A 27,045-nucleotide genomic window follows, 5' to 3' on the forward strand; every position below is an offset into this window, starting at 1 on the left:
GGCGCCTGGTGGCACCTGCAATTGATTAAAACTGAAAGAGACGCTATTAAGGAACACGTTGATACTAGTTTCTGACCGTAGGTAAATGTAGCTCAACTTGCAGATCCAAGAATATGAAGGAATATGATTTTTTTTTTGTTTTTGTAAAACTAATTATAAATAGATAATCAAATGCTTCACAGCCTTTGTTCTTCCGGCTAAAATATATAAAAATATCGTACCCTAAATGAAAAATAAAAAATTCGAAGTCGGCTCAAGCAAAAGGAAAAAAAACCACCTTGGGCTTTGAAGTTTTTTCTTAGTCAGTTCAATACTATAAAACAATTATACTTTTCACATATCTATAAAAAAAAAACTGTAAGTCGGAATTTAGTAATTCTTTTTGATTTTATTGTTGGTTCTATTCTGGAATTTAGAAATACCATTAATCATTGCGTAGGTGGTATGTTGGAAATTTGACTTTTTTCCGCAAAATCCCCAGTGTGCGACGAGGACACTGCCTTTTCTTTTCCGCTTCCACTTCAAGGACGCATAATTACATGAATTTTTTTTTGTTTGTTTTTAAATTCATTTTGAGTGCTCTTAAGGGGTTACATCTAGTTAGAATTTTCAAAAAATCGTTTTTTTTTTATTTCATTTTTGTAATGTACATATATTTAAGTAAACACTATGAAAATTTCAAGTCATTCCGAAGATTATTTTTGAAGTTATACGCATAAATGTAACGACGCGTCAGAGCACTTTAAATTAGCTTTTAAAACTTTAACCTTGTTTTTCTCAAAACTGTGTTTTGAAAGTTGGTGACCACGATTTCTCGGAAACGGCTAAACTGGTTAGTCTGAAATTTTTACACCGGCTTCTGAACTATATTTTCTAGTACTTAATCGAAGCTTTTTTAAAACCGATAAACATTTTTTTGTTTATACACAATTTAAGGCCAAAACTATTCCAAAAAATAGATTTTTTTTTTTTGAGAAGCCGCCATTTTGTCAATAAATTTTTTTTTGCTTATTCCTTCGATTAATTACAAGAATATACAATACTTTAATCAAATCCGTTTGGTTTTTTCATTTTAGATAATCCACTTCGGAGATATAGTGGTCACCGTAAAACGTCTTTTTTTGGAGGGGTTCCTGGAAATCTGCTGTAGCATCTATAAAAACTGTTATTCTTGCAAATAAATTTTTTTAAATATTATTCAAAGTTACCATAATATGTGTACAAAGGCTTAAAACAATTAATTCAGAAGTTTTCTCAGGAAAATTTTTTTAAAAACCTCATTTTTCAGGGCTTCTAACTAGATGTAACCCCTTAATATATAAATGATAAAAAAAATGGATAGTAAAAATATCAATAGCTTTTTTTTATTCACCGTCAAAAAATGCTCGAAGTTCGGGCCTTTAGACTAGAATACCCCCTTAATAATTTACTTGTAATAAACTTCCTTTTATTTAAATCCTCTATACACATTTTCTTTGTAGTATTTTAATACAGATTTAAGGCCTGAAGTAAATTTGTGCACCGAATTTTTATATCCAGAATACAAATACAGCATTTTTTGTTGTCGGCTTTACAGAATTTAGAAAATACAGAATTGATGCAAAGAAATTTAAGATATATGAAATTTATTCCAAAAAATTTTTCAGAATTTTCACACAAAATAATACTGTAAAGTGGAATTTATGACTGCTCCCTTTTAGCGAGCAGAAAAATAATCAATGGATATATATGAATAATCGATTAAAAATCATTTTGTTAGTCGATGACAGAAAATAGTAGACAATTGAAAATAATTTTATTAATCGACAACAGAAAAAGTCGATAATTAATATAAAAATAATTGTATTTATCGATAACATAAAATACTCAATAATTAAAGATAACATTATTTATCGATAACAGAAAATAGTCGATAATATTTACCGATAACTGAAAATAGTCGATAATTAAATATAATACTATTTATCGATTATGCAATGTAATCGATAATAAAAATAATAAACCCATAAGTGTGAATAATTGATAACAAATCGCTCTGTTTGATAATAATATGAGCACAGAAGGAATGCAAAACCTAAATGGAAAATAGTGCCACAAATTTTTGTTCTGCCTCATTGTTTAGCAGGAAAAAATATAATATTATTTAAATAAAAAGATCAAACACAATTTTCTTTAGTTCATAAAATGCAGAAATTCAATATTTCATTAAAAAACCAACGATAAAAAATAATCGGCAATAAAAATTATCGCTCATAAAAATATAAAATCGATAATTGTGGATACATTTTTTTGAAGTCCATAAAATACCGATAAAAAATCGTTACTAAAAAATAATCGATAACAAAACATAATCGATAATACAAATAATCAATGGATAAATATAGGCAATTGATTCCAAATCCATATTCGATTCCATTTTGAAAAATAAGAACATAAGCACAGAAATGCTGCAAAGCATAGGCTCAAAATAATGACATAACAAAAAGGCAGTAAGGCAGATAATAAAAAGTAATCGATAATAAAAATATTAAATCGAAAAATATGGATAATTGATAACAAAGCGTTTTGGTTGACTATGATATGAGTACAGAAAGAATGCAAAACCTAAATAGAAAATAATGCCATAACAACAACAGTAAAAATATTATTGAAATACAAGTTTCTTAAAAAAACATTATTTAAATAAGAAAGTGTTGGTTCATAAAATCGTAAGATTCACAAAAATTCATATATGAGAGATGATAAAAAATTACCGATAATAAGAAAGCAATCGAAACTAAAAAATAATCGATAAAAATATTTAGGAATACGGATAATCGATTAAATTTTTTTTTTAATATAATGAAAAAGAAATAATGAAATAACAGAAACGCAACATTTTGCCTTCCTAAGTAATACTAAAAACAGATTCTAATAAAAAAAGTTTAAACGCAAATTGTCTTTAATTGATAACATACTGACAAAATATCGATAACAGAAAATAATCCGTAACAAAATATTATCGATTATAAAAATACTAAACCGATAAATATCGATTATTAATTATAAACTGTTTTCTACACTAAGTATAGATGCACAGAAACAATGAAGAATAAACCAATAATGCCACAACAAAAACGCACAGTAGCATTTTGCTTTATTATAACGGGTAATTTTTTAGCTATTATCTTTTTACACAGTTGGTTTAAGCAGCTGACGCACGTTTCGTGTTTTGTTTCACTGTCAAAATCTTCAGTTTGGTCTATAATTTAACCATGAATCGTCTTACAAACGAACAATGCTTGCAAATCATTGAATTTTATTATAAAAATGCGTGTTCTGTTAAGAAAGTTTATCGCGCGCTTCTTCCATTTTATGGTCAGTTTAATCGACCCACTGAAGCGGCTATTCGAGCTATTGTGACTAAATTTAGAACCAAATTTACACTATTACAAATATCGCAGCTGTATCGGCCAGTGTTAATGATGACAATCAATTATCGATTCGTCGCCGTTCGCCGTTCGCAGCAATTGGGCCTCTGTTACTCAACAACGTGGAAAATTTTGCGAAAGGATTTAGGTGTGAAGCCTTTCAAAATACAGCTGGTGCAAGAATTGAAGCCGAACGACCTACCGCAACGCAGAATTTTTGGTGAATGAGCTCTTGGAAAGTTGGCCGAAGATCCACTTTTTATCGAAAAATTGAGTTCAGCGATGAAGCTCATTTTTGAATCAATGGGTACGTAAATAAGCAGAATTATCGATTTTGGGATGAAGATCAGCCAGAAGAATTGCAAGAGCTACCAATGTATCCAGAAAAGGTCACAATTTGGTGAGGTTTATGGGCTGGAGGTATCATTGGACCGTACTTCTTCAAAGATGCTACGAATCGTAACGTAACTGGGAATGGTGCGTAACTAGCGCTACCTTGAAATGATTTCCATTTTTTTTTGCCCAAAATGCAAGAGCTTGACTTGCATGACATGTAATTTCAGCAAGACAGTGCCACATGCCACACAGCACGCGTAGAAATGGACTTGTTAATAGGCGAGTTCGGTGAACATTTTATTTCACCTTCGGGACCTGTCAATTGGCCACCCAGATCGTGCGATATAACGCCTTTAGATTATTTTTTGTGGGGCTATGTTAAAGCGCATGTCTATTTAGACAAGCCTGCTTCAATTAACGCATTGGAAAACAACATTAAAGTATTTATATGTGAGTTACCGGCCGAAACATTGGAAAGAGTTCGCCAAAATTGGACTAAGCGGATGGTCCATTTGAAGCGCAGTCGCGGTCAACATTTGTATGAAATAATCTTCAAACATAAAATTAAATGGGCTGTATTTTTCTGAATTTTAAGTGTGTTTTTTTGAAAAACTTCCCTATAGCTCTTAAAAAATCACTACTTAAATAAAACCGATGAATTTCAATTTTCTTAAGTTCATACAAAAATATTTACAAATGGAAACTTCAGTTCATTTTAAATGCATAAAATTGGAATTCATGCATACACGTGCACATTTAAATAAAAAAATAATGCTTTTCACAAGACGCTACAAAATTCCACAACGATTCCGCAACAAAGCAGCTGCGGCAAAAAATGCTAAAATACAAAAACAAAATCAACATCAAAGTAAAGATGAAGAATTTTTTTAAACAATAAATTCAGGTAAATTAATAAAACCACTTTAAAAATGTTCCTTTTTATCTTGAATTCCATTTGCAATGCTGCTAAACACCTGCATAAATGCTTCAGCAGCACTTCAACAGCTTCAAAGAATATGCTAATAAAGAATAGTAAATTCTACACCGCATTCAATCACAAAACAATCAGTGACGACAGTCGGTGCGCGCTTCATTTGATTTTCATTCGATTGATTTCATTTATCAAGTAAAAGTTATTCTGCTCAGATTTTGCAGCACTTCTCTATTGCCATCATTACTGTCATTTACAATACATTTCTACTTTATAATATCGACCATTCAATTTGTTATCACTGCTGTCACTCATACGACATGTACACCCACACTGAGCTGTAGCATTTCACTTTGAGTATCGAAACGCTGAATGTTAAACTCGTGCTTTTGAGTACCCATGAGCGTGCGTGTGTGTATGCAAGTTTATTTTAAATGTTTTTTTTTGCGTTGTTTTTGAATTGTTCTACTTCTACCATACAAAATTAATACATATATATGTAAATATATTAATACATAAAAATATATTTATTCTACGTATATCTAAATTCAACGCCGTGGAATTTATGTCGCAAACACTTTGATTCGCTGCATTTGATTTGATTTGCAACGTTCGCTTGCTGTTTGCTGTTTGCTGTCTGCTGTCATTTTCATTCGTCATTGTTTCATTGTTTTGAAAAGGCTGCCAGTTGAGCGGAGCAGGCATGGTTTACAATCAATGGTTGGTTGTTGTTGTTGACACTTAATCTTTTGTATTGCTGTCATTTCTATTGCTTCAGTTTGCTTTTGTTCTTATTCGCCGAGGATTTATTATTGTTATACGTATTGTCTTATGCTACATGCAGTCAACTTTCAGTGCATTTGAGGCGCGACGCTTACACCGAGTGAGCAGTGGGAGGAGGTGAAGGATGTTATAGATTTAAAATTGTATGTTTTAAATATTGTATTTTTCCAGTATTTTTTTCAGTGGATAAGTATGTACATAAATATTAAAAAAAAAATGTTGTGTTTAACTCACAAAATCGAATTTCAGAAACAATTTCCGCCCCTGAAGGGACATTTCCGGTTTAGATGTAGACAATTCTAATTCCAATTCCTTCAAAAAACAAAAACAAAAAAAAAACAGCAAAATAAATACAACAACAAAAAATACAATAAAAAATTCGCTTAGTCTCTCAAAATATGGTCCTTACAATACGAGGAGAATTTCATGACAAGCTGAACTTTTTAAAAATAAGAATTTAGTGGCCTAGTTATTGGGTTGACACGAATGAAATGCGTAATAACTAACAATGCATAAGTAGAGGAAAATACCACTTTTATTCAAATGGAATATGCAATGGACCAAAAACTAATATCTATGCCTGCCACGCACCACTTTTTAGGTTGTGCACTACACTTTAAAATTTCCCACTTTTAGAAGTGAAGCTTCTTAGGCGTCGATGGGCGAGCGAGAATGGAAAGATAAATTTCAAGGTCATGCAACGTTTTGGGCATTTCCGTTCCGCGAGACAGAAAAAAGATATAACGTGAAGGAAAAGGAGAGAGAGAGGGAGCAAAACCTTGTATATATCTTAGATACACTTTGGGCTATTTTTCCCGTGTTTTTTCTTATGGTTGCTAATTTCTAGTGAGAAATTAATCTGCTTAATTTTTGGCGCTTGCTTGTTGGCGCAAACTTGAAGGAAATATATTTTTGGTGCCTACTTTTTGGCGTTATATTTACTACTTCCTACCTTTTAGGGCGTTTTTTGGTCCCAATTTCTTTAGCGTTTTTTTGGTGCCTACTTTTTGTCGCTTATTTCCGTTTCCTGGCTAGTGCTTGTGCGTACTATAAAGTGTTATCCATTCCGGCGTCGGCTTTATTGGTATTGCCTTGCGGTAATTTGTACCGTTGCTGCGGTCCTGGAATCGCTGCGTTTGTGCGAGTGATAAGCGTTCGTAGTTGTGCGCGTTGTTGTCACGGTTTGTGTCCGGCGTTTACCTACACCGGTCGACCCTTCTCCGTTTTTTGTAAATTTTGTCTATTTGTATTCTCGGCAAATGTTGTAAATTTATTTAGATATTATATATATAGATATTTAGACATTTTAGATATTTTAGATATTATATATATATTCTTTCCCTCTCTTTCTCATTCTCTCTCGGGTCTCTCCCTCTTTGTTTGTCTGCCTTGAAAGTTTCATTTCTGTTATGTGTACTACGCTACACGCACTTTTATGGAAGAAAATGGTTATCAAAGCAACCGTAGTTGATCTAGTAAACCAAGGCTTTGTGGCAATTCAAGTGAAAACTCTACTTTGCTGGAAAATAAACATCGATCAAAATATTAGTCCGCATAACGGTATTTCGGAGCAGTAAAACTTCAGAAGTGCGTGATTTAGTGGTTCACTTGAAGAAAAAAAAATAATAACAAATATAGGAAATATTGTTTTTTTGTTTGCTCTTAAAATTATTTTACAATCTAAAAAGTCCTTATAAAGTCAGTGAAGTGATGACCGTCGATCGATAGATGATTAAGAACGAAAACTTTAATTGCGTTTTTCTCGAAATATGGTACGTTTTTTTCCGCGCCGTCGAATATACAAGGTGACGTCCAAAATAAAAAAGACTAAGCTAAAATAGAAATAACAGAAGGTTTGTTCTGATATGACTTCGAGTTGACTTATTCAAAATAGTCCAAAATTGAGGCCAGAGTCAATACATTGTTTTGCGCGATCTAAAAGATTTTCGAAAGAGTGTTTCAGGTCATTGACCAGAATCCGGAATGTCCTTCAGGATTTCGGTACAAGCCGTTTGGATGGCCTTCACGGATGCACATCGTTATCCTTTCACGGCCAAATGCAATTTTGCGAATAGATAGAAGTCAGCCATATCAGGCGAACACGGTGAGTGATTGATGGTTAAAATGCGATTTTTAATCACAAAATCAGTCACAGGATCGATGAGATGGTCCAATATCATGCAATAAGCGCCAGCTTCCTCCTTCGCGGTATTCAGGGCGAATTCAACAAATGCGATGCAACAAACGCTTCAAAACGCCAAGATAAAAATGGCATTGACGGTTTGGCACGAACTCCTTCTGGACAATTTCCTTGGAATCGTAAAAACAAATGAGTATCGACTTGATTTTTTACTTCTCCAAAAGTGATTTTTTGGGTGGTGGCTCATCTAGGGCCTTCCATTCGACACTTTGGCGCCTAGTTTCAGATTTATGTTGGAAGCACCACGTTTCATGAGCAGCTAGAATGTTTTAAAGAAAATTCTCATCTTTGCTCGCCCCTTTAATGACGTCTTTCGAGTGTTGAATTCTGAGCATTTTTTGGTCCTCAGTTTACTTGTTCGGAATGAAACGAGCACAGACCTTTCGTAAGCCCAAATGATCAGTTAAAATGCGATAAATCGATGTTTTGGAGATATTCAACTCCGATTCCATGAATTTCTACGATGATTGCGGTTCATTTTTCATAAATTTACGAAGAACTTCGATGGAGTTGTCGGTGATTACTGATTTCGGGCGGCCCGTATGGTCATTTTCATTTATGTTCTCACAACCATCTCTGAAACGTGTAAACCACTCATGAACTCTGGCATGAGATAAACAATCATCACCATAAACTTGTTTCATCAATACAAATGTTTCGGTAAACGTTTTAACGATTTAAAAAAAAAAATTTGGCTCTGGAGAACACAAAGAAAACCTCAAAGATTGTTCAAGAATGCAAAAAGAAGACTAATTCTGTTGCAAAACAGAAAAACTTGAACTTAAATGGATTCCAGGGCACAGCGGCGGTGTTGAAGGGAATGAAATTGCCGATGAATTGGCCAACTGCAGGTCAGCGGCTACCCCACAGGAACCAGAGCCAATAATCGGAATCAGTTCTACAGAAATCATGAAGTGGATCAGTGATTATGTAGGCAATCTACATAAAGAACGATGGTCCGGTCTACAACGCTGCAGAACTGCAAAGTGTTTTGTGACAAGCCCGCACAGAAAACTATCGAGCTTTCTTCTAAAACTTGGTAGAAAAGACATTCTGGTGATGGTCGGTATTATTACAGGACCCAACCCATAGGGTCAGAATATGACCACCATTGGAATCATTGAGGACCCGATTTGCCTGTCTTGCTTAGAGGAGGCAGCTAGCACTGGACATTTTCTCTGTGAGTGTATTGCCTTTGCTAGAACGAGGCTGCGAATTTTGGGTTCCGGTGACATGAGACGTGAGTAAAATTCGTTCTCTCAAACTGGGGGATATTTTCATATTTGCCAAAGAATTTGGAAAGTTCTTGCTAATTTAGCAAGGTCTATACCTCTATTCTGCCTTATCTTTTTCCTTCTGATACTTCTCTTCTTTCCTCCTTGACTATTTACTCTTTCACTTTCCACAGCTTCACATACAATGGGCCTGAGTGTTTTAGAAGTTACCAAATCTTTCAGTACTTTTTGGCTCAACTTTTCAAATTTGATTTCAGCTCTTAAATTCATTTAACACGTTCACGCCGGCGCTGTTATTCATGGTCTTCGCCCACAGACGGCAATGTTTACATCTTTTTGCTCTATCGGACGGTATCGGGAGCGATTGCAGGTCATAAAACAAAATTTGTTCGTCGTTTATGGCATCTCATCTCATAGGTACCGTCTAGTAAAGTACCATTGGTCGTACGCGCTGCCAGATAACGCAGACTTGTGCGGGCCACCGGTGGTACGCGCCGGCGTGAACGTGTTAAACAAAAATGAAAAAAATAAAATAAATAATAAATATAAAAATATTATAAAAAATCGCATATGCAGATGAAATAAAAACTTTTTGCGGATCCTTCTGAAGGGCAGTACACTTATTCCGCATCCGTTTTTACTACAATGTGGCGCAAAATTAATCACCCGACCGGAAGATCTATAATTTCTGCAAATGACGACGTACGTTGATCATATTTAACAGCTGCAACATGCAAACAGACAAGCAATGGCGCGAATAAAGGTCAAAATAAAGATTTCCCAATCACTCCGAATATTTGTTTTTTTAGTTTAGTAAAAAAGTTATACAAAAACATTTAGCGAAACTTTGTAAACTATATGGTACATACATACATTGCACACTCTCATTTTGAATAAAAATAAATCGATTTCAACAAAATCTATTGTATTTACTTTGTATTGGGTTGTTTTTTAAGAGCTTGAGAATTTAAAATGATAACACGAAACGGACATATTTTTGGAATAATAAACTCAAGGCATTTTTTTTTTTCGAATATAATATCCGTCATATGTCTACTGTGAGTTACTTGGTCCATTCGATCAGTTCAATTTTTGACTTTTTTTTGCAATAAATAAAATTAAAAAAAATTATAGGCGGGCACACTTCGGTTAGGTGCTTGGCCGAGTTTCTCCCCCTTTTTGTGGCTTGCGTCTTGATATTGTTCAACAAATGGAGGGACCTGCAGTTTTAAGCCGACTTCGAACAACACATGGTTTTTTATGAGGAGATTTTTAATTGCAGAAATACCCTCGGAGGTTTGCCATTGTCTGTCGAGGGGCGACTGTTAAGAGAAGAACCCTTTTCCATTATTTTGCTGTTTCATGCACGGAAATTTGAACCTACGCCCTTGGCGATGGCGGCGGTCTTTTTCCAATAAACCTGAATAATAAATCTGAATGCGCCCAATAAGCAAAAGCACGACCCAAACGATAGTCACTTGGCTTCAATTCTTGTATGAGTTATATTTTCTAAGCAACTATGTTAAGATGCTGAAATGTTCCACATGGCAGAGGGACAAAGGCCAACAAGTTGAGAACGACAACGAATCAACATTCCGGCGTCTTTTTCAACACTTCCCGCTATGAAATTCGCCAGTAGATTTATTTTTATTTTATTTTATTTTTTTTTTCAAAGTAAATTTCCACAATTTGGAAGCGTTGTTCTGGCATTAAATGATTTAAGATGACTTGCCAAACCTTACTGAACAGAAATGTTTGCCATTCTCAACTGTCAAACAATAGTTATCCATATCGCAGCTAAAAAAGACACCCGATATATAATAAATATTTCTTTGCATTAAACTCGCGTGTTTCTTTTCGTATAACAATGCAACTCCACTTGCTTTGTCAACATTTTTGCTTCATATGTTTCTCTTTCCAATATCAGTTCACGTTTCCTCAATTCAATATTGAAAAGAGATCCGTTTGGAAATAACCCCAGCAATACAACAGAGGAATCAAGCGCACACATGCACACACATACACACATTCATGTACTTATAGTAGATTCAAGTAATACAAAACTGAGGAGCAGCAGCTGCACTTCAGCAGAAAAGCATCGATTGACAAGCAAAATATCTAACAAATGGAAAAATTTCAAATGAAATAAAAATGGGTACTCATGGAATTGAGTAAGGCACCGAAAGCAAAAAAAAAAATCAAAGACGCTTGAGTTGCTTCAAGCAGTGGAGACATCAATTGCTTTAAATAAAATAAATACTTGGAAAGCTTTGAGTTGAGCAGAAATTATGAAAGAAAATGCAGGCCAAGCAATCGAAGATTTCCCTCATTTTATTTGTTTTAAATGATTCAAATAAAATGGATGTTTAATAAATATATGTTAAATGTCTCAAAGTTAGCACCAAATTTAAAAGAGGTGATAAATAGTCCCAGCAAAGTACGCGAATACAGGTAAAAGTTTTAAAGTAAGGATAAATTGTGTATCCATACAAAATGCCTGCTTGCTATCAAACTTTCGTCTATGGGAGTTGCCTTTGAGATCGAACGCTGCCTTTGAGATCAAACGCTGCCTTTGAGATCAAACTTATCAATTAAGTTCTACGTCAGAGTCATTGCATTTCTTCAGCGAGATGTACAATACAAACTTCCTGTGGGTATGAATGCATCGACAATAAAGTGCATACACAAGTAAAGTAATATTTTACTTTAGTCGACCATAAACTCGAACTGCATATATCACAATGCGCACTTGACTTTTCACGTATTCACGCAGAGCAATGCAATTTCGAATGACCAAATGACAAGCTGACAAACTGAGAGATTGACAACATGAACACATCGAAATGTGAAAGCAAAGCAGATAGTCGCAAATGCGTATAAACAAAGCAAAATGCGCGAACATACGCCCATCATTTAAAGTATTCTTGCAAATGCCCAACGATCTACGTGGGAAGCAATAGTCTCACGAAGCAGGGAGGAGGGAGAACAAGAAGAGATGCATGCAATTTAAAATATGCAATCAGCAACACTCAATTCACGCATTTTTTGCACACTTCCTATGCACGGATTTACGTGTGCGGGCATGCACAGTCTGTTGCCTAAGAATGGAGACACGATTGTCGAGAGCAGATTAATGACGGGACTGGAAGCGTTTTTGGTTTTTAATTTTTTTTTTGGTTTTTGTTAGAATGCAATGAAAAATATATAATTTTTCGATGCATTATGGAAAGGCAACCAATAAGTTGTTTGTTCAATTCAGCCATATATTTTTGACAAATTCAATTCTTTTTATGCGGTTTTTTTCAGTTTTGCATCAAAAGTGATTCTAGGAACCTAACAAGTCACAGGGGGCTGTCTTGAAGAACATGCGAAACTCGAAGTAGTTCAATGGCTAGTAGCTGAAGTGGTTTAAAACTGGCCACCTGGTGAATTTGCACGGTTTGGAGAGAGGTGAAAAATGGTTCGCACTTTATTTTCGATACTAAGACAGGCGGCCGCTCTAGCCGAATGGGTTGGTGCATGACTACCATTCGGAATTCACAGAGAGAACGTAGGTTCGAATCTCGGTGAAACACCAAAATTAAGAAAAAACATTTTTCTAATAGCGGTCGCCTTGATAAAAAATATCTGCCGTCCGAAACGCACGCCATAAATAGGAGGACGAGCTCGGCCAAACATCCAAAAACGGTGTACGCGCCAATTATATATATATCTAAGACAATTTCTCTACTTTATTTTTGAGTCTTAACCAAATCAGTTTCAATACGGTCTACACTAGTCGTATTTCAATTTCGTTGATTTACTTCCTTTTTACAAACATGCCTTCCCAACTAAAGACGAATTATAAATTTTTGCTACCTTAAAGCTCTTCCTGGAATTTCAGCTTAGTTGGTTTCAGTCAATTCGATTTAATAGTTATTAAGAAATCTCGGGTAAATCGGGGCAAAAGCATTAACAGCTTGGGAATTTGAGTTTCATGCTGGCATTTACTTCCAACTTCAATAAGAGAAAATAAAAAATCAATATAGAGAGGTAGCTCGCGGGAGCTCTTGTCCAGGTAGAGCAGTTCTTTATAGGTGACACAATCTAGCAACAGACAGTCCATTGAATATGATCAACCAGCGGATAGAAACGAGATCCCCAAAAATTCCTCAAAAAGTGAAAAAGTCGAAAAAATCGCAAAAGTGTGCTAGAAGTCGATCGCTTGGTATGGAAACCAATCGCAGAGTTGGATGAAGTTGGAGTATCATCTGAGATTGTTTTTAGCATCCGTAATTCTCACCCCGACCAGTCTAATGTACGTAAAGGGCACGCCGTTATTTCCTCCAATGTTCGCATGATGTTTTGAATATGTATAAGTATAGCGAGGTAGGTAGGTTGGTAAAATGGCAAGAGTACCACAGGCACACTTCAAGTAGCACTTAGGTGCCGTTTGTGCGTTACGTGCCATAATGTGAACCATTACCTGTGCAAAGAAAATTTATTGGGAAGAGAAAACCTTCTACAGCCATCCAGTGCTGCTGATGTGGTGGAGGAGAGAAAAGGGATCTAGGTTTCTTTCTTCAAGTCATCCCCAAAGGGCATGCTAAGGAATCTCAAGCGCCTAGCCGCCAGAGCCGGATATTTGCAGAGAAAATGTTCAACAATCTCTTTCTCTGTAGGATCCCCACAGCTTCTGCAATAGGGGTTGTATGGAATTCCAAGCTTCTCCGCATGAGTATCGATCACCCAGTGACCAGTGAAGACCGCAATGAGTTTGGAAATTGAATGGCGGGGGGTTCCCATCACCTTAAGCGTTCTGTTTATATCGTATTGAGGCCATAGTGCTTTCGAAATAGCACACGATGAGACAGACCTCTATCTGTCTTGCGCTTTTCTTAGAAAGAAATTGTGTAGTTTCCCTTTAACAACGGACAAAGGGACACCGATGTCTGAGAGGGCGACAACTGAAACCGGTTCTGTCGACCCCTTCCTGGCAAGCTCATTGGCAATTTCATTTCCTCCTATATTCCTGTGCCCAGGAACTCAGATAAGGGAGATGTTTCCTGCTCGATCGAGATGTTTGAGTTCCTCCTTACAGGAGTTCGCCAGAAGAGAGCTGCAATACGGCGACGACAGTGTCTTGATCGCAGCTTGGCTATCGGAACAAATATTAAAGTATCCCTCCCAACAGCGATCTTGAAGTATTTTGCATGCCTGCAGGATCGCGAAGACCTCTGCTTGAAAACCGCTGCTCGTTTCCGGCAGTTTAAAGGAGACCGAAATGCTGGCTGATTTAGAGAGAACCCCCGCTCCCAATCCAGATTTCATTTTGGATCTGTCAGTGAAAACAGGGGTACCTATATCCGTGCCGACTCTACCCTCCTTCCAGTCTTGCGAGAATAGCGATATTTGGGATGAATATATAAATCGGGTTGTATGCGAAACTGTTGTTTAATACTATGCAGCTAAGTGAAAGCAAGAGCCTATGCGGTGGTTCAAAACGGGCAAAGTGCCATTTAAGCTGTTTAAGTTGTGGCAATCGACTCGAGAAATAATGACTGCTGATTTTGTTTGAGATTTAAAGGCGTTATCAGTAAGGCAAAAATTAGGCGAGAAAGGATATGAGGCGCGCATCACTTGCGCAATAGTGCTTCCTTTTACAAGACTCATTTTGCGTTGGCTGTACGAAACCAACCCTGCATCGGAAGACTTAACTACCCTCAGTATAGTCCAGGTTTAGCCGCTTCATATTTTTTTAATTACTCCAGAAAATGAATAGTGCGGATATGGAAGACACAAATTAACAGATGACAGTGAAGTGAGGTCAGCTTTTTCTGGGTATTTTGGAGGACTAGGCAAAGTAGTCTGTTCTTTTTGTTATTTTTTTTCTTTTTAAGACTCTAGAAGTGGTCTAATATACTTGAGAAAGAATACATCGACTAGTGGCAATAGCTATATATTTAATTGCAAATTACTTCACATATCTTCTTCTTCAGTTTTTCAAATCTGTTGACATCTGCTCGTAAATTTCGGAACACCTAACTCAAAAAAAAAAAAACACAACAATACAAAAAAAATGAGTTAAAAACAACAAATTTTACACTTAGTTCCCTTCTTCACTATTAAAAATTATAATTTTTTCATTTTAACAAAATAGCGTCGGTATCAAGGTTCAGTGGCTTGACATACGAGATGAAAAAGGAATTGTTTAATTAAAAAACTAAAAAATTACCCTTACTTTCACGAAAAAAAAAAAATTACAAATAATCACATTTTTTAATCTGGTATGAATACAGCGGCCTCGGTAGTCTAGCGTAAGTGCACTAGCCTGCTCTTCCAGAGGTTGTTGGGTCGAATCTCACGTAAAGCAAGGTTCTCGCACTTTTGCAAATTGATCTACTTTCCCTGTTTCAAAAAACCAAAAAAAAAACAACTCATTCCTCAAATCCAAAAGGTGTCTGGCCGAGCTCTCCTCCCATTCATGGTGCGCATCTTGATATTTTTCCACGTTCCCCGTATGAACATAAATATGGCGACTAAAGAAGATTAAAAATTCAAATCAAAAATTTCTTAAAATCATATTTTAATTTTTTCCACAAAAGTGCACTCTTATGTGCCAGGCAACTGTAGCTGTCGTCGACTCGGTCGATATTGTTGTTGGTTTAGGTAATGTGTGGGAAAATTTCCATCTCGTTCACTTAATGAAAACGATAATGATGCTACTGATGCCCCTACAACTGCAGCTGCAGATGCTGATGTTGCAGCTAAACACACACCAACGAAATTGGATGGAATTCAATTAACTTGACGTGTTGATGCCGAGGCAGTAAATTTACTCTCATTCTCGGCTATTTCTTTCATAGTAGCATCACAAATGTCGGTATGAAAGTGTGAGTGGCTGCATCTATTTGAATGGCTGCGTGCATTTATGCAAATTGTGGTGAGCCGCTGATTGCGGAGGCCTGCTTTTCGAGCTAGCCAGACAGGCAGGCTACAAGGCAGCCGACATTCATGTGGGCGAGCTGAACAATCAGTAGTTACGAGTTGGACAAAACAAAACAAACAAAAAAAGAAACAAAACAAAAAGAAATGAAAACAAAAAAACACAACAGCTACTACTCCACATAAACATTTCGTTGACCTGAATGCAAGGGAATGCAAGGCAAAGGCTGAGCAGGGAAAAACTAAAGGCATAGCGACGCTTTCGCACTCGCTAAGTGTTTATAGGCTAACATTTTGATCAGCAGCTCATCACAACTGTGCATATGCATGCAGCAGCAAATAAGTGGGAGTTGGTGGCCAGTACGATAACTCTGCTGTACCAGTCTTTCACCCATTCTCTCCACTTTATAGTTAGCTGTGCGCTGCATTGACTTGCATTGTATTTACAGTTTACGAGTACAACTTAATTGCGACTGCTACATAGTCGTCCGTTATCTGCGAGTATGTGCGCTTGAATGAGTGCGTGCAAGTGTTTGTGTGCAAATAGTAATGAAATATCAAAAAATATAGTGGTAATAACATTAAAGGTAAACTCATTATTTATGTCTTTTACAACTTTGGTGTGCCACTGCGTATGTGTAATTTTTATTTATGGCTGATTGGACTCTCCGTCCATTTCGCATGTCATCTGTACGTACGTACATATTTATTGATTTGTGACCTCACATAAAAATTGAAATTGATAACAAATGAGCGAAATGAATAATTACTAAAAAAAATATTTATCAATAAAAAAGTAACTTTCCACAAAAATTTAAATTAATAATAAATAATATGCGATATAAGTCACAGTTCACTCAAAGTGGAAGTGCGCACACACAGTTGATGCAATAACATTTCAATGAAATCACATAAAAACAATTTCATCTCAAACCGCCACTGTTTCTTCTTGCATAATTCGATCTCCAAACCATGCAAGAAATAAATTTCAATAGCCGAATTTTTCATTTACCATTTTTTCCACCAGTGCCAACAACGGAATGTAATTCTGCAACAAATATTACCCTGGATTATACAATGTTCCTTTACTTAATATACAATTGCTTATGTACCCATTCCAAAGGAATGTAGGAGAATATAATATTTTCAGCCAAACCATAGTGGAGAATTTTAATAATTTTTATATTATTTATTTATTTACAGTTTTTAAGTTTTATACGGTGCGAATTAGAACTTAACTTGGTAATGGTAATGATTGTACGAGTTAGGCTAAGGCCTTTACGCACTGCGACCAGATTGATCTATTGTGCGCCCCTAATTACTTACATATAATTATTTAGTATACCGAGGAAGCGAATCAGCTCCTTAGGAGGGAGCGATTGCAGGTCTTCCTCCTCTAGTAGGTAGGAGCCCAGAATTCTGTGCCGCCTGTGTCCTAATGCCTCACAGTTGGTGATTCAGTGTTCCATAGACTCACCTTCAAGATTCAGCAGAACCTGCATAATCTTGTACCAGATAATCCTATTGTGTTAAAGTGTTTATTATAGGCAAAGTGACCTGTAAGTGCTCCACAGAGTAATCTGATACCCTTTTTATCTAGAGTTAGAGCAGAGTTTGCTCTGTTGGCATTGAAGTTCAAAAACCTTTTGGAGTGATTAAGGCCGCTTGTGCGGTTAGTTTGGATTCATTTGTTTGGTTTTTTTTTCTTTATTTTTGTTAAAGCCGAAAAATGGGGGTGATCCAATAAATAGCCCTTCTGCCCCTTTTTTGGCCTAAAAGTCTGCCTTATAGTTTCCTTCATGTCCTGGTACCCAAATCAGTGAGAACTGATTATGAGTGGCCACTTTGTTGAGTGCATTCTTACACTCTATTAGGATTTTTGACCTGAACATGAAGCTACTCAAGGCAATTGACTGTCCGATTGACAGTCCAAAAGTATTTTCATTTTTACTTCCTCGAACCCTCTTTTGGATATGATTATGGCTAGGAGTTCCGCATGGAAAATCGCGGTGTCTGTACTTAGTGTTAGGGATTTGTGTGCTCTAGGCCCCACTACTCCTACTCCTACTCCTTGGAGCGTTTTGGAAAAATTTGTGTACCAGTGAACTTATCTTAATAATTTGTAGATTTTCTACTTCAAGTGGAGAAGGAATTGGCTTCACTTGCGGTATCCAACTTGTGCTGGTTGATTCTGACAACATTTGGTTTCAACAAAACGCCGCTACATGCCACATAGCACGTGACATAATCGGATTATTGTGGCAAAGCTTTGATTATTCAATTCTATTATTCCAAGAAATCGTCGCTTTGGATGGCCTCAAAGAAATTGTGATTTAATAATATTCGACGAAGGGGTTATTTGACGGGTTATTTGAAATAATTGGCCCCTGTGAATAAACCAGACGCTCGCTCTTCATGCTTTATGACCCAATATTCAAAGCGCTATTCATGGCATACGACCCGATTTAGCTGAAAAAGCTCTCGAAAATTAGGTTCAACGGATTCGTTCCGGCAGTAGCAGGCATGGAGGTTATTTGCATAATTTTACATTCAAAACTTAGTTGCACTGAATTTCATATTGAATAAAAAATTGGTGTTCTTTTAAAAAAAAAAAGCTTGGCGCCCAATGAAAAACTCGTTAGAATGAAATAACTGAATGCAATGCTCGTTAGAAAAAGCAATCAAAGCAGGGCGGCATCGAAATACTTTAACAGGCCACCAAATTAATAACGACCAACCTTCGCTTCATATTAATAAATATCTCCTGCCAAGCGACTAAAAACATACACAGATTTTCCTCCTTCGAAAAATCGAAATTTTTTTTAGATTTTTTTTCGTGTTGTTTTTCCTTTTGTTTTTGGTTCTCATGCTCTACATGCCATAAGTGATTATTATGAGTGCATAAAACAGAAACAGCTTCAAAATAAATCTAACAAATGACTAAACTATTTCGGTACAAAAAAGGGAGTGAAACTTATGCAAGTAATCCGCTGAGTAAAGCAGCTCAAAAAAAATTTGCAAGGATATAACTTTATGAGTGGAATTCGGAAGCAGCGTGAATTAATTAAACATAACGTTAAACAAGCTGCGGGTCACCAGCTGGGCGTTGGTCGTTGGCCTTTGGTCAGTAAATGGAAAGGACAACAGAGGGCAATGAGTTTGAGGGGGTGGGCGAGCATCGCCAATGTGGTTGCCTAGGAAAGCACTTTGAGTTTTAATGATGCGATGAGCAAAACTCAGGCAGGCGTAACATGTCGCGCGTTCGTTGTAAGAAGGATAAGTACAACACTGTGAGAAAAAAAAATAATTTGCCAAAATATACGCGATATTTGAAGTATTGTACTTCAGTTGTTTCATCCGAATTTATAAAGAAATTTGGAGTATGCAGTTTCATAGCGCATTAAATTTTAGTATAATAAAACGCAAGATTGAAGTAGCTAAAAACCCTGTTGATTTTATATAATTTTTTTTTCTTAACGGAATTTTTCTACAATTTTTTATGTTTTGTTTTTGTGTGGAGAAAATAGACAACATCGTCAGAGGCATTTAATTTGTGTAACTAAATTTAAATAAAAGTCATATGAATCAAAGCTCCAAACTTTCTACAAAATTTGATCAATGAAAAATTTGCAAAAAAAATATTTATTTATATGGAGAAAAATTAGCGAAAATCTATGAGAGTTTTCTGCCACTTCAATCGTGGTCTTCACTATACCAAAATTTATTTATATGTGGGAAAATTAACAAAACTCTATCAGAATTTTCTGCCATTTCAATCTTGGTCTTCACTATACTAAAATTTACTGGGCTATGCGACTGCGGATACTCAAGCCATTTGGATGTACAACTTTGTGGTTCTGTCAAATGTTAACGTACGCATACCTGGAAGCTCTTCGGAAGGCCTATAACATCACTAAACTGGGCACAGTGGACTGCTTGTATTGCCATAAACGGAGCATGTAGAAATTGCCCCAGTGCTGCCGTGAATGTCGTAATGGACTTACTCTCCATCGACTTTTACGTTATTTCCACCTAATTGCACAAATATTTTCAAATCATCAGCATACATAAGAAAATTGGCATGCGGGAAACAGGTACCACTATTAATATCATTAATAAATATAACGAAGAGAAGATACCCTAAGATACCACTTTGTGATACCCCTGAAGATGCAATGAAAAGCTTCGAGCATTCACCCTCAATCATTACCACAGATCGTCTATCGGTTAACGTAATCGAATTGTATGAGAAACTCCATCAAATGCTTTGATAGTTGTGATTTTCCAATCGTTGATAAAAACTCTAGAAGATAGAGATTAATTAAAAATTACAATAGTTTGCGAGGAACAACAAGAGCCGAGCAGTTTTTGCGAAAAATTACGGACACAGCCCATCCTTATCAGTCTGCGAAGAAGTTTTTAAACCAAAAATCCCATTCTCGATATCCAGCAGAAGGGACTCCAACACTTGACTTTTATATTTAACAAATCGCCAATTGAGATTGACTTCTGGAGCCAATCTCTCAAGGGACATGATAGCAGTTCTAGGCAGTTAAGACCCCATTTCTTTGAACTTCGAACAGATTTCTCTATCTGCAAACTGAAGTTTGCGGGTCGTGCCGGTGCAATCTTTTCCAGTAGGCAGGATTCCAATGAGGGGGGAATCTGTACCGAGACTGACAGACAGATGTATCGCTGAAGCCGCGAACAGAGCAAGACTCTGATGACGGCATGGTGCATATCTAAACTCCTGTAAGAAGGAGATCAAATTGGTCTCAAATATCTCCTACCCGGTCATCGGCATCCCTCTGACTTTTGTTAAAGGGAAATTGTACGACTTATTTCTCAGGGAAGCGCAGAAAGTATGGAACTCTATTTCTTCATGTGCTATTTTGAAAACCCTTTGGCCCAATAGACGCGGGACGTAGATAGTCTCGGGTACTCCACTCCACTCAACTTCCAAACTTGTTGCTGGATTTACCGGCCATTGGGCGACCGGCATATAGATAGAAAAGCTGTGGGATCTTTTAGAGAAGGAGACCGTTCAACACTCTTTCTATAAATGTCCGGGTCTGGCAGGTAAACGATTAAGGTCACTGAGTGCTCTTTTCTTCGACAGCCGAGGGCAGTGCTATAAACTAAATCCCATCAACCTTCTCTATTAGATCAACAGCTTTGATTGCCTGAAGATCTTCGGTCTGTTGAAGGTTTAAGAATGGTATCAAAATGCTTATTTATTTTTGGGGAGTGCCATAGAGGTAATTCAACCATTTCACCTCCCTACCTCTGCGCACCCATTTTGTGTTTTTATTTCTGATTTAAATTTTGAAAATTTGTGGAATTTTTTATAATTATTTTACAACGTGCGAAACTTGAATTAATATGATTTTTATTATAGAAAAAACAATATTTTTACAACAAAATAAATTAAATTAAAAAATAAATCAATAAGTTCCCAAAACTTGTCAAAATGTGAAGGTGCTATATTTTTTTCACGGCCTGTAGCTCACACACACACACACATATGCACATGACCACATGTTGGCATCATTGGTGATAAATACATACATATCGACAGAACTATGCATGCATGATGCGGTCTACTATGCTGAGCAAGGAAACTAAGTATAGTAATTGCATAATAAATTCAGCGCACATTTCGGGACGTTCCACAATCCGATGCCTCGCATGAATCTATGTATGTGTGCGCATATTTGCCTTAGTGCCTGTGCTTCAACAATAGGGCTAATGTTTGGAGAAAATAGTGAGGTCAAACATTTATGGCATTTACTGGGAAAATTTGTACTAGAATGACGTGTCGTTTATGTATTTGTTCGTTTGCTTACCGAGCGCAATACACAAAGCTTTAACCAACTGCTTGGCGGTAAATTTGTGCAGGGACAGGGCATCGTAAATTTTATGATGATTTGGGGATCTGACAAATTTGTTTTGTTGGGCTAAAGAACTAGTAAGGGAGAAAGGTCTAATGCCAGCGTATTGGCCTATGCAAAATAAAAGTTTTACTACAAACCAATATTGAGTTGGGCAAAAAGTTGTCGGTTTTCATAAATATTTATTTCGCTTTAGATTTGTTTTGAATGACTTTTGTTTTCTGATCACATGGGGATTAGTTTTGAAGCTAGCGCTAGTAAATTTATTTAAGCGGTGAGTGAGTGCAGTGAGGTGATACTTCTTTCGCATCGTAATACACCCCGGGATGAAGTCATGGACAACTATAATTTTCTATAATTTGCGCCATATACAAAAACAAAAAAAAAATGAAAAAATTAAAAATTATTAAAAAAATTATTAAAAAAATATATAAAAAAATTTAAAAAAAATATATAAAAAAAAATTAAATAAAAAATTAACAAAATTAAAAATAAAACTATTAAAAACAAGTATTAAAGAAATATTAAAAAAAAAAAAATTTTTTTTTTTTTTTTTTTTTTTTTTTTTTTTTTCTTCTCCCTTTATTTTATACATCTGTCCATTGACATTAAGTACGTTGTTTAACAATTTGGCCAGGATTTACATACATCGCTTAATGACCAGTGCCAAAGCGATAAAAATTAAAATAAACGAAATAATACTATATACAATTAAATAATATTCAATACAAGTTTTACTCTACATAATTACAATTTTACAAAACTTTAACAGCAATTTAACCCCTTTGCACATTTATTATTTTCTAGCATTCATTAAGTCGCTTGGTCGAGTTCTCTTTAAGCGTCTTTCAGTGTTTTTTTCCCTTTCCAGAAGTTTGTTGATTTCTGCATTATTGTGTTCCTGTATTTTTTCAAAGTGGCTTCTTGCTATTTTTTTGGTCTCTTCTTCTACTGTTGCTATATTAAAAGTCCTGTGGATGTCATCATTTTTCGTGTACCTGTCAGACATGGTCAAAATTCGAAGAATCTTCGATTGCTGTCGTTGAATTTTTACTAGGTGAGACTTTTTAGCCGTTCCCCACACCTGTAGTCCATATAGCCAGATTGGTTTAATCATGGCTTTGTACAATAATAGCTTGTTCTGTATAGAAAGTCTGGATTTTGTGCTGACTAGCCAATGAAGTTGTCGAAGTTTTTCCTTTATTTGTTTGACCTTTTGCTTTATGTGGTGATTCCAATTTAGTTTCGAGTCCAAATGTATTCCAAGGTATTTAGTAGTTGGTTTAATTGTAATTGCTTTGCCATTTATTTTTATTGGAACTGCAGTAAATTTTGTTTTGGTAGTAAATATAACCTGTACGGTTTTGTCTTCATTTATTTTTAGGCACCAATTATCGAACCATTCCTTAACTGCGTTTGTGTATCGCTGCAGTTTTTCAGTAGCGATAGTTAAGCTTTTATCCGATGCCAGTAGTATTGTATCGTCTGCGAACGTAGCAATTGATGAATTAGTTTCGTCAGGAGGTGGTATGTCTGCGGTGAATAAAACATATAGTAGAGGTCCAAGAACGCTTCCTTGCGGAACTCCAGCAGTTATTTGATGAATATCTGAACATTGATTGTCATATTTAATATAGAAACTTCGGTTAGTTAGGTAGCTTTTTATGATAAGATAGTAGTCAAAAGGAATCATTATTTTTATTTTGTGGAGTAAGCCTTTGTGCCACACTTTGTCAAACGCTTTAGCTACGTCTAAGAATACTGCCGCACAATAACGATTGTTTTCAAAGTCTGATTGGATTTTATTTGTAATTCTGTGGATCTGTTGGATAGTCGAATGTTTTTTTCTAAATCCAAATTGATGATCCGGTATTATACGTTTTTTCTCCAGAAATTGGGTTAGTCGATCATGCAGTAATTTTTCAGCAATTTTAGATATTGTCGGTAGTAAGCTTATTGGTCTATAAGATGATACGGTAGTTGGATCTTTACCCGGTTTTGGCAATGCAATAATCTCTGCCACTTTCCAGAGTTTCGGAAAATATTGCAAGCGAAACATGGCATTGAAAACGTTTCGCAAAAATATATATGCCTTGGTTGGTAGCTCCACTAATGCTTTTCCTGTTATCAAGTCATATCCGGGTGCTTTTTTATGTTTTAGTCCTTTTTTGATGCAACCTATTATTTCGTGTGTATTCGTCCTTTTTATTTTTGTAAAGTCATAATGATAGTTGTTTTGGTTGTCAATTTTCTTTTCTTCGTCATTTGATAGAACCTCTTCAAAGTATTTTGCTAAAGTTTTCGCTTTTTCCTCTTTTGTAACGGCCCATGAATTGTCATCTTTCTTTAATGGTGGTTGATGTTTTATTTGGGTTTTTAATGTTTTGGTACATTTCCAAAGAGAGTAGTTTGTATCTTTGTTGGGAGTCAGGTTCTTCAAATAGTTTTCGATTTCTTTATTATTTCTTTTGTTTAAAGTATCCTTAAGAATTTTTGTGGCTAAGTTTAGTTTTCTCTTGTCGTCAGGTGATCTAGTTTTTTGCCATCTTTTTCTTAACTTTCGTTTCTCAATAATTTGCTTCTTCATAGAAACGTCAGTTACTGCTGAATTTGTTCTATTTTCTTGCTTTGGTGCCGATCTGATCCCTGCTTCTAGTACTACGTCATTGAAATGGATAATGGCACGTTCAATGTCAAGTTGCGTTTTCAATATCACATTTGGTATAAGTTGATCGTCAATATGGTGGCGGAATTTTTCCCAGTTGGTTCTGTCATTAAATATGCGAAAAGATGTATCTATAGATTTTATATAACTTACATATTCAAGTAATATCGGCGAGTGGTCAGAAGAAAGATCATAGCACGACTGAATTGTCAATTGGTTATGGCTTATGTTTTTGGTTATGCAGAAATCGATCAAGTCTGGAATTTTCTTTACGTCAGTTGGCCAATAGGTAGGTTCTCCGGTACTTATAAATCTGCAATTGTTTTTGTTAATTGCGTTAATTAGAATACGACCCTTTTTGTTGGTGAGTCTTGAGCCCCAGTCAATGTGTTTTGCATTGAGATCTCCAGCTGCAATAAATCTATTGTTAAGCGTTCTTATGTATTTGTCATATTCATCTGAGTTTATTATATGTCTAGGTGGACAGTAAATGGAAGAAATAAATACTGGTCCATTTTTGTCATATATTTGCAATGTCGTGGATTGAAGATGAGGCGTCGAATATTGGAGTTGTTCTATGTGAGTTATGCTTGATTTAATTATTATAGCTGTCCCTCCATGGGCTCTTCCATCAGGATGGTTTGTCACATACATTTTATAATTAGGAAATTTCAGAAAACTTTTGTCAGTAAAATGTGTTTCTGCAATCAATGCTATGTCAATTTCTTTGTCAGCTAAAAATTGTTTTAGTTCTAAATAGTGCTGTATTAGTCCATTTGCATTCCAAATTAGAATTTTAATTTTTTCACTTTTGTCCATTCATATTCTTTAAAAGCATTGTAATTATATTCATCATATTTGTCATCTGGTTGACTAGGGATTTTACCATGTCTTTAAGCTCTTCGATATCATTGTTTTTTTCAGATTTGTTAGTCAGCTCCTGCTCTGCTTTATGTTCCCTTGAAGAAGATGCAACATCAGCATAGCTGACTCCGGGAATTATGTTTGTTACGGCTGTTGTTATTGGCGTATTATTTTTATTTGTGTTTGATGTTAGTTCTTTATTACGCAGAGGTGGAAATCTTTGGACTTTAAGTGCTTTATAAATTTCGCATCCTTTGTAGTTGGCGGTATGGTTACCTCCACATAAGGCGCATTTAACTTGCTTTATTTGGTTATTGCATTCTATTGATAGATGTCTACCAGCGCATTTCACGCATACTGGATCTCTTGTACAGTAATTTTTTGTATGACCATATTTCTGGCATTTCGTGCACTGTGAAATGGTGCGCTTATGGTGAGGTGCCTCAAAGGAGACTATGCAGTTCATTAACTTGTTTATATTATAAATGTCTTTGTTGTTATAACTTGCTTGTAGTTCGATGAAAAATAGTGATAGTGGTTTTTTTGTTGTTCTTTGTATTATATTAGTAATGTTAAGTACTTTGTGGCCATTTTCATTTAGTTCTTTTTTAATTTCTTCTTGGTCTGTAGAGTGGTGCATATTACGTAAGACTACTTTAAATCCTCTTTCACTTTTTGGTCTAAATGTATACAATTTCGTTCCTTTTTCTTTTAACATTTGGTGCAATTGGTTATATATTTGCAAATTTTCTGCTTGAATGCGAACTTCATTATTTGCTAAAATTTTTAGAGTGAAGCTGTTATTTGCAACTTCATTTAAAGCACTCTTTAATGTTTTTATACATTCTACGCCTTGAACATATATTGGCGGAGGCTTATTATTTTTTTCTTTAACATCTTTATTTGCATTTATATTTTGTGATGGTGGATCTTTAAATTGCCCACTGTTTGCAGTTTGAGCAGATTCTTCTTCATCATCCACATCTAAAACTGCAAATTTGTTTGCAGAAGAAGTTCCACTCAGCCAGTAATTTGGCAGTTTGCTTTGACTCAGGGTTGATGTTGCTTTAATTTTTTTGCTACTGGCAGTCGACGTTGAGTCCTTTGTAGGTGAGTTTCGAACCCTTTTAAGCGCAGCTTGCTTTTTTGGTGTAGCTGATTTCGTAGAGGCAGACAAAACGGTCGCTACCATTAGTTCTGTCGATGCAGTTGTTGTTGTACCATTTGAAGCTACAGCTGAATAAGTAGTTGTCGATGAATTTGTTGTGGTAGTTGTGGGCATACCAGTTGTGCTCACGCATGATGTAGGGAATACGGGACTGCTGATTTGATTCTCAGCATAGCGCTCTGCGCTCCATGGCAATAATGTAGAGCGCATGTTGTTATTGCAGCTTATGGGAGCTGACTGTATTGGCCCGTTTGTTTTTGATCCGCTTTGTGTTAAATTCGTGCACGGCATTGAGTTCGAGTTTTCGATATGTAGCGGCACTGTTTGCGGAGTAAGAATTTTAGTCTCACTTGTGGATCGTGTTCTCTCCCAAGGGGGAGAACGTATCACACTCATGGATATATATTTGTTTTTTGTTTATTTGGTAGCTATTTTGCTATGTTTTCTTTATTGAATTTGTTTAAATATGTATTGGCTTATCGAATAACACTTGATGAAGCACTTTGCAGTTTCTTTGCAGTTTGCTATGAGTCTCTATCTCTTATTAGCAATAATGCACTCTGAATTCGTTGAAAAATCTTTTATAAACACGGATCGACAGTAAAACACGTCCGATACGCACAGTATAAAAAAAATTA

General features: G+C 35.8%; 1 protein-coding gene across 1 annotated transcript in view; it reads right to left on the reverse strand.

Moving 5' to 3' along the window:
• LOC128855537 (G protein-coupled receptor kinase 2) overlaps positions 1-26,803 on the reverse strand; it is a 183,728-nt gene extending 156,925 nt beyond the window's left edge. The window contains exon 1 of the mRNA XM_054090517.1: positions 26,083-26,803. Coding sequence (XP_053946492.1) covers positions 26,083-26,803 — 721 coding nt within the window. The remainder of the gene's footprint in view (positions 1-26,082) is intronic.
• Positions 26,804-27,045: the final 242 nt, after the last annotated feature.

The sequence above is a fragment of the Anastrepha ludens genome, chromosome 2 (assembly GCF_028408465.1).
Source record: "Anastrepha ludens isolate Willacy chromosome 2, idAnaLude1.1, whole genome shotgun sequence".
Lineage (NCBI taxonomy): Eukaryota > Metazoa > Arthropoda > Insecta > Diptera > Tephritidae > Anastrepha > Anastrepha ludens.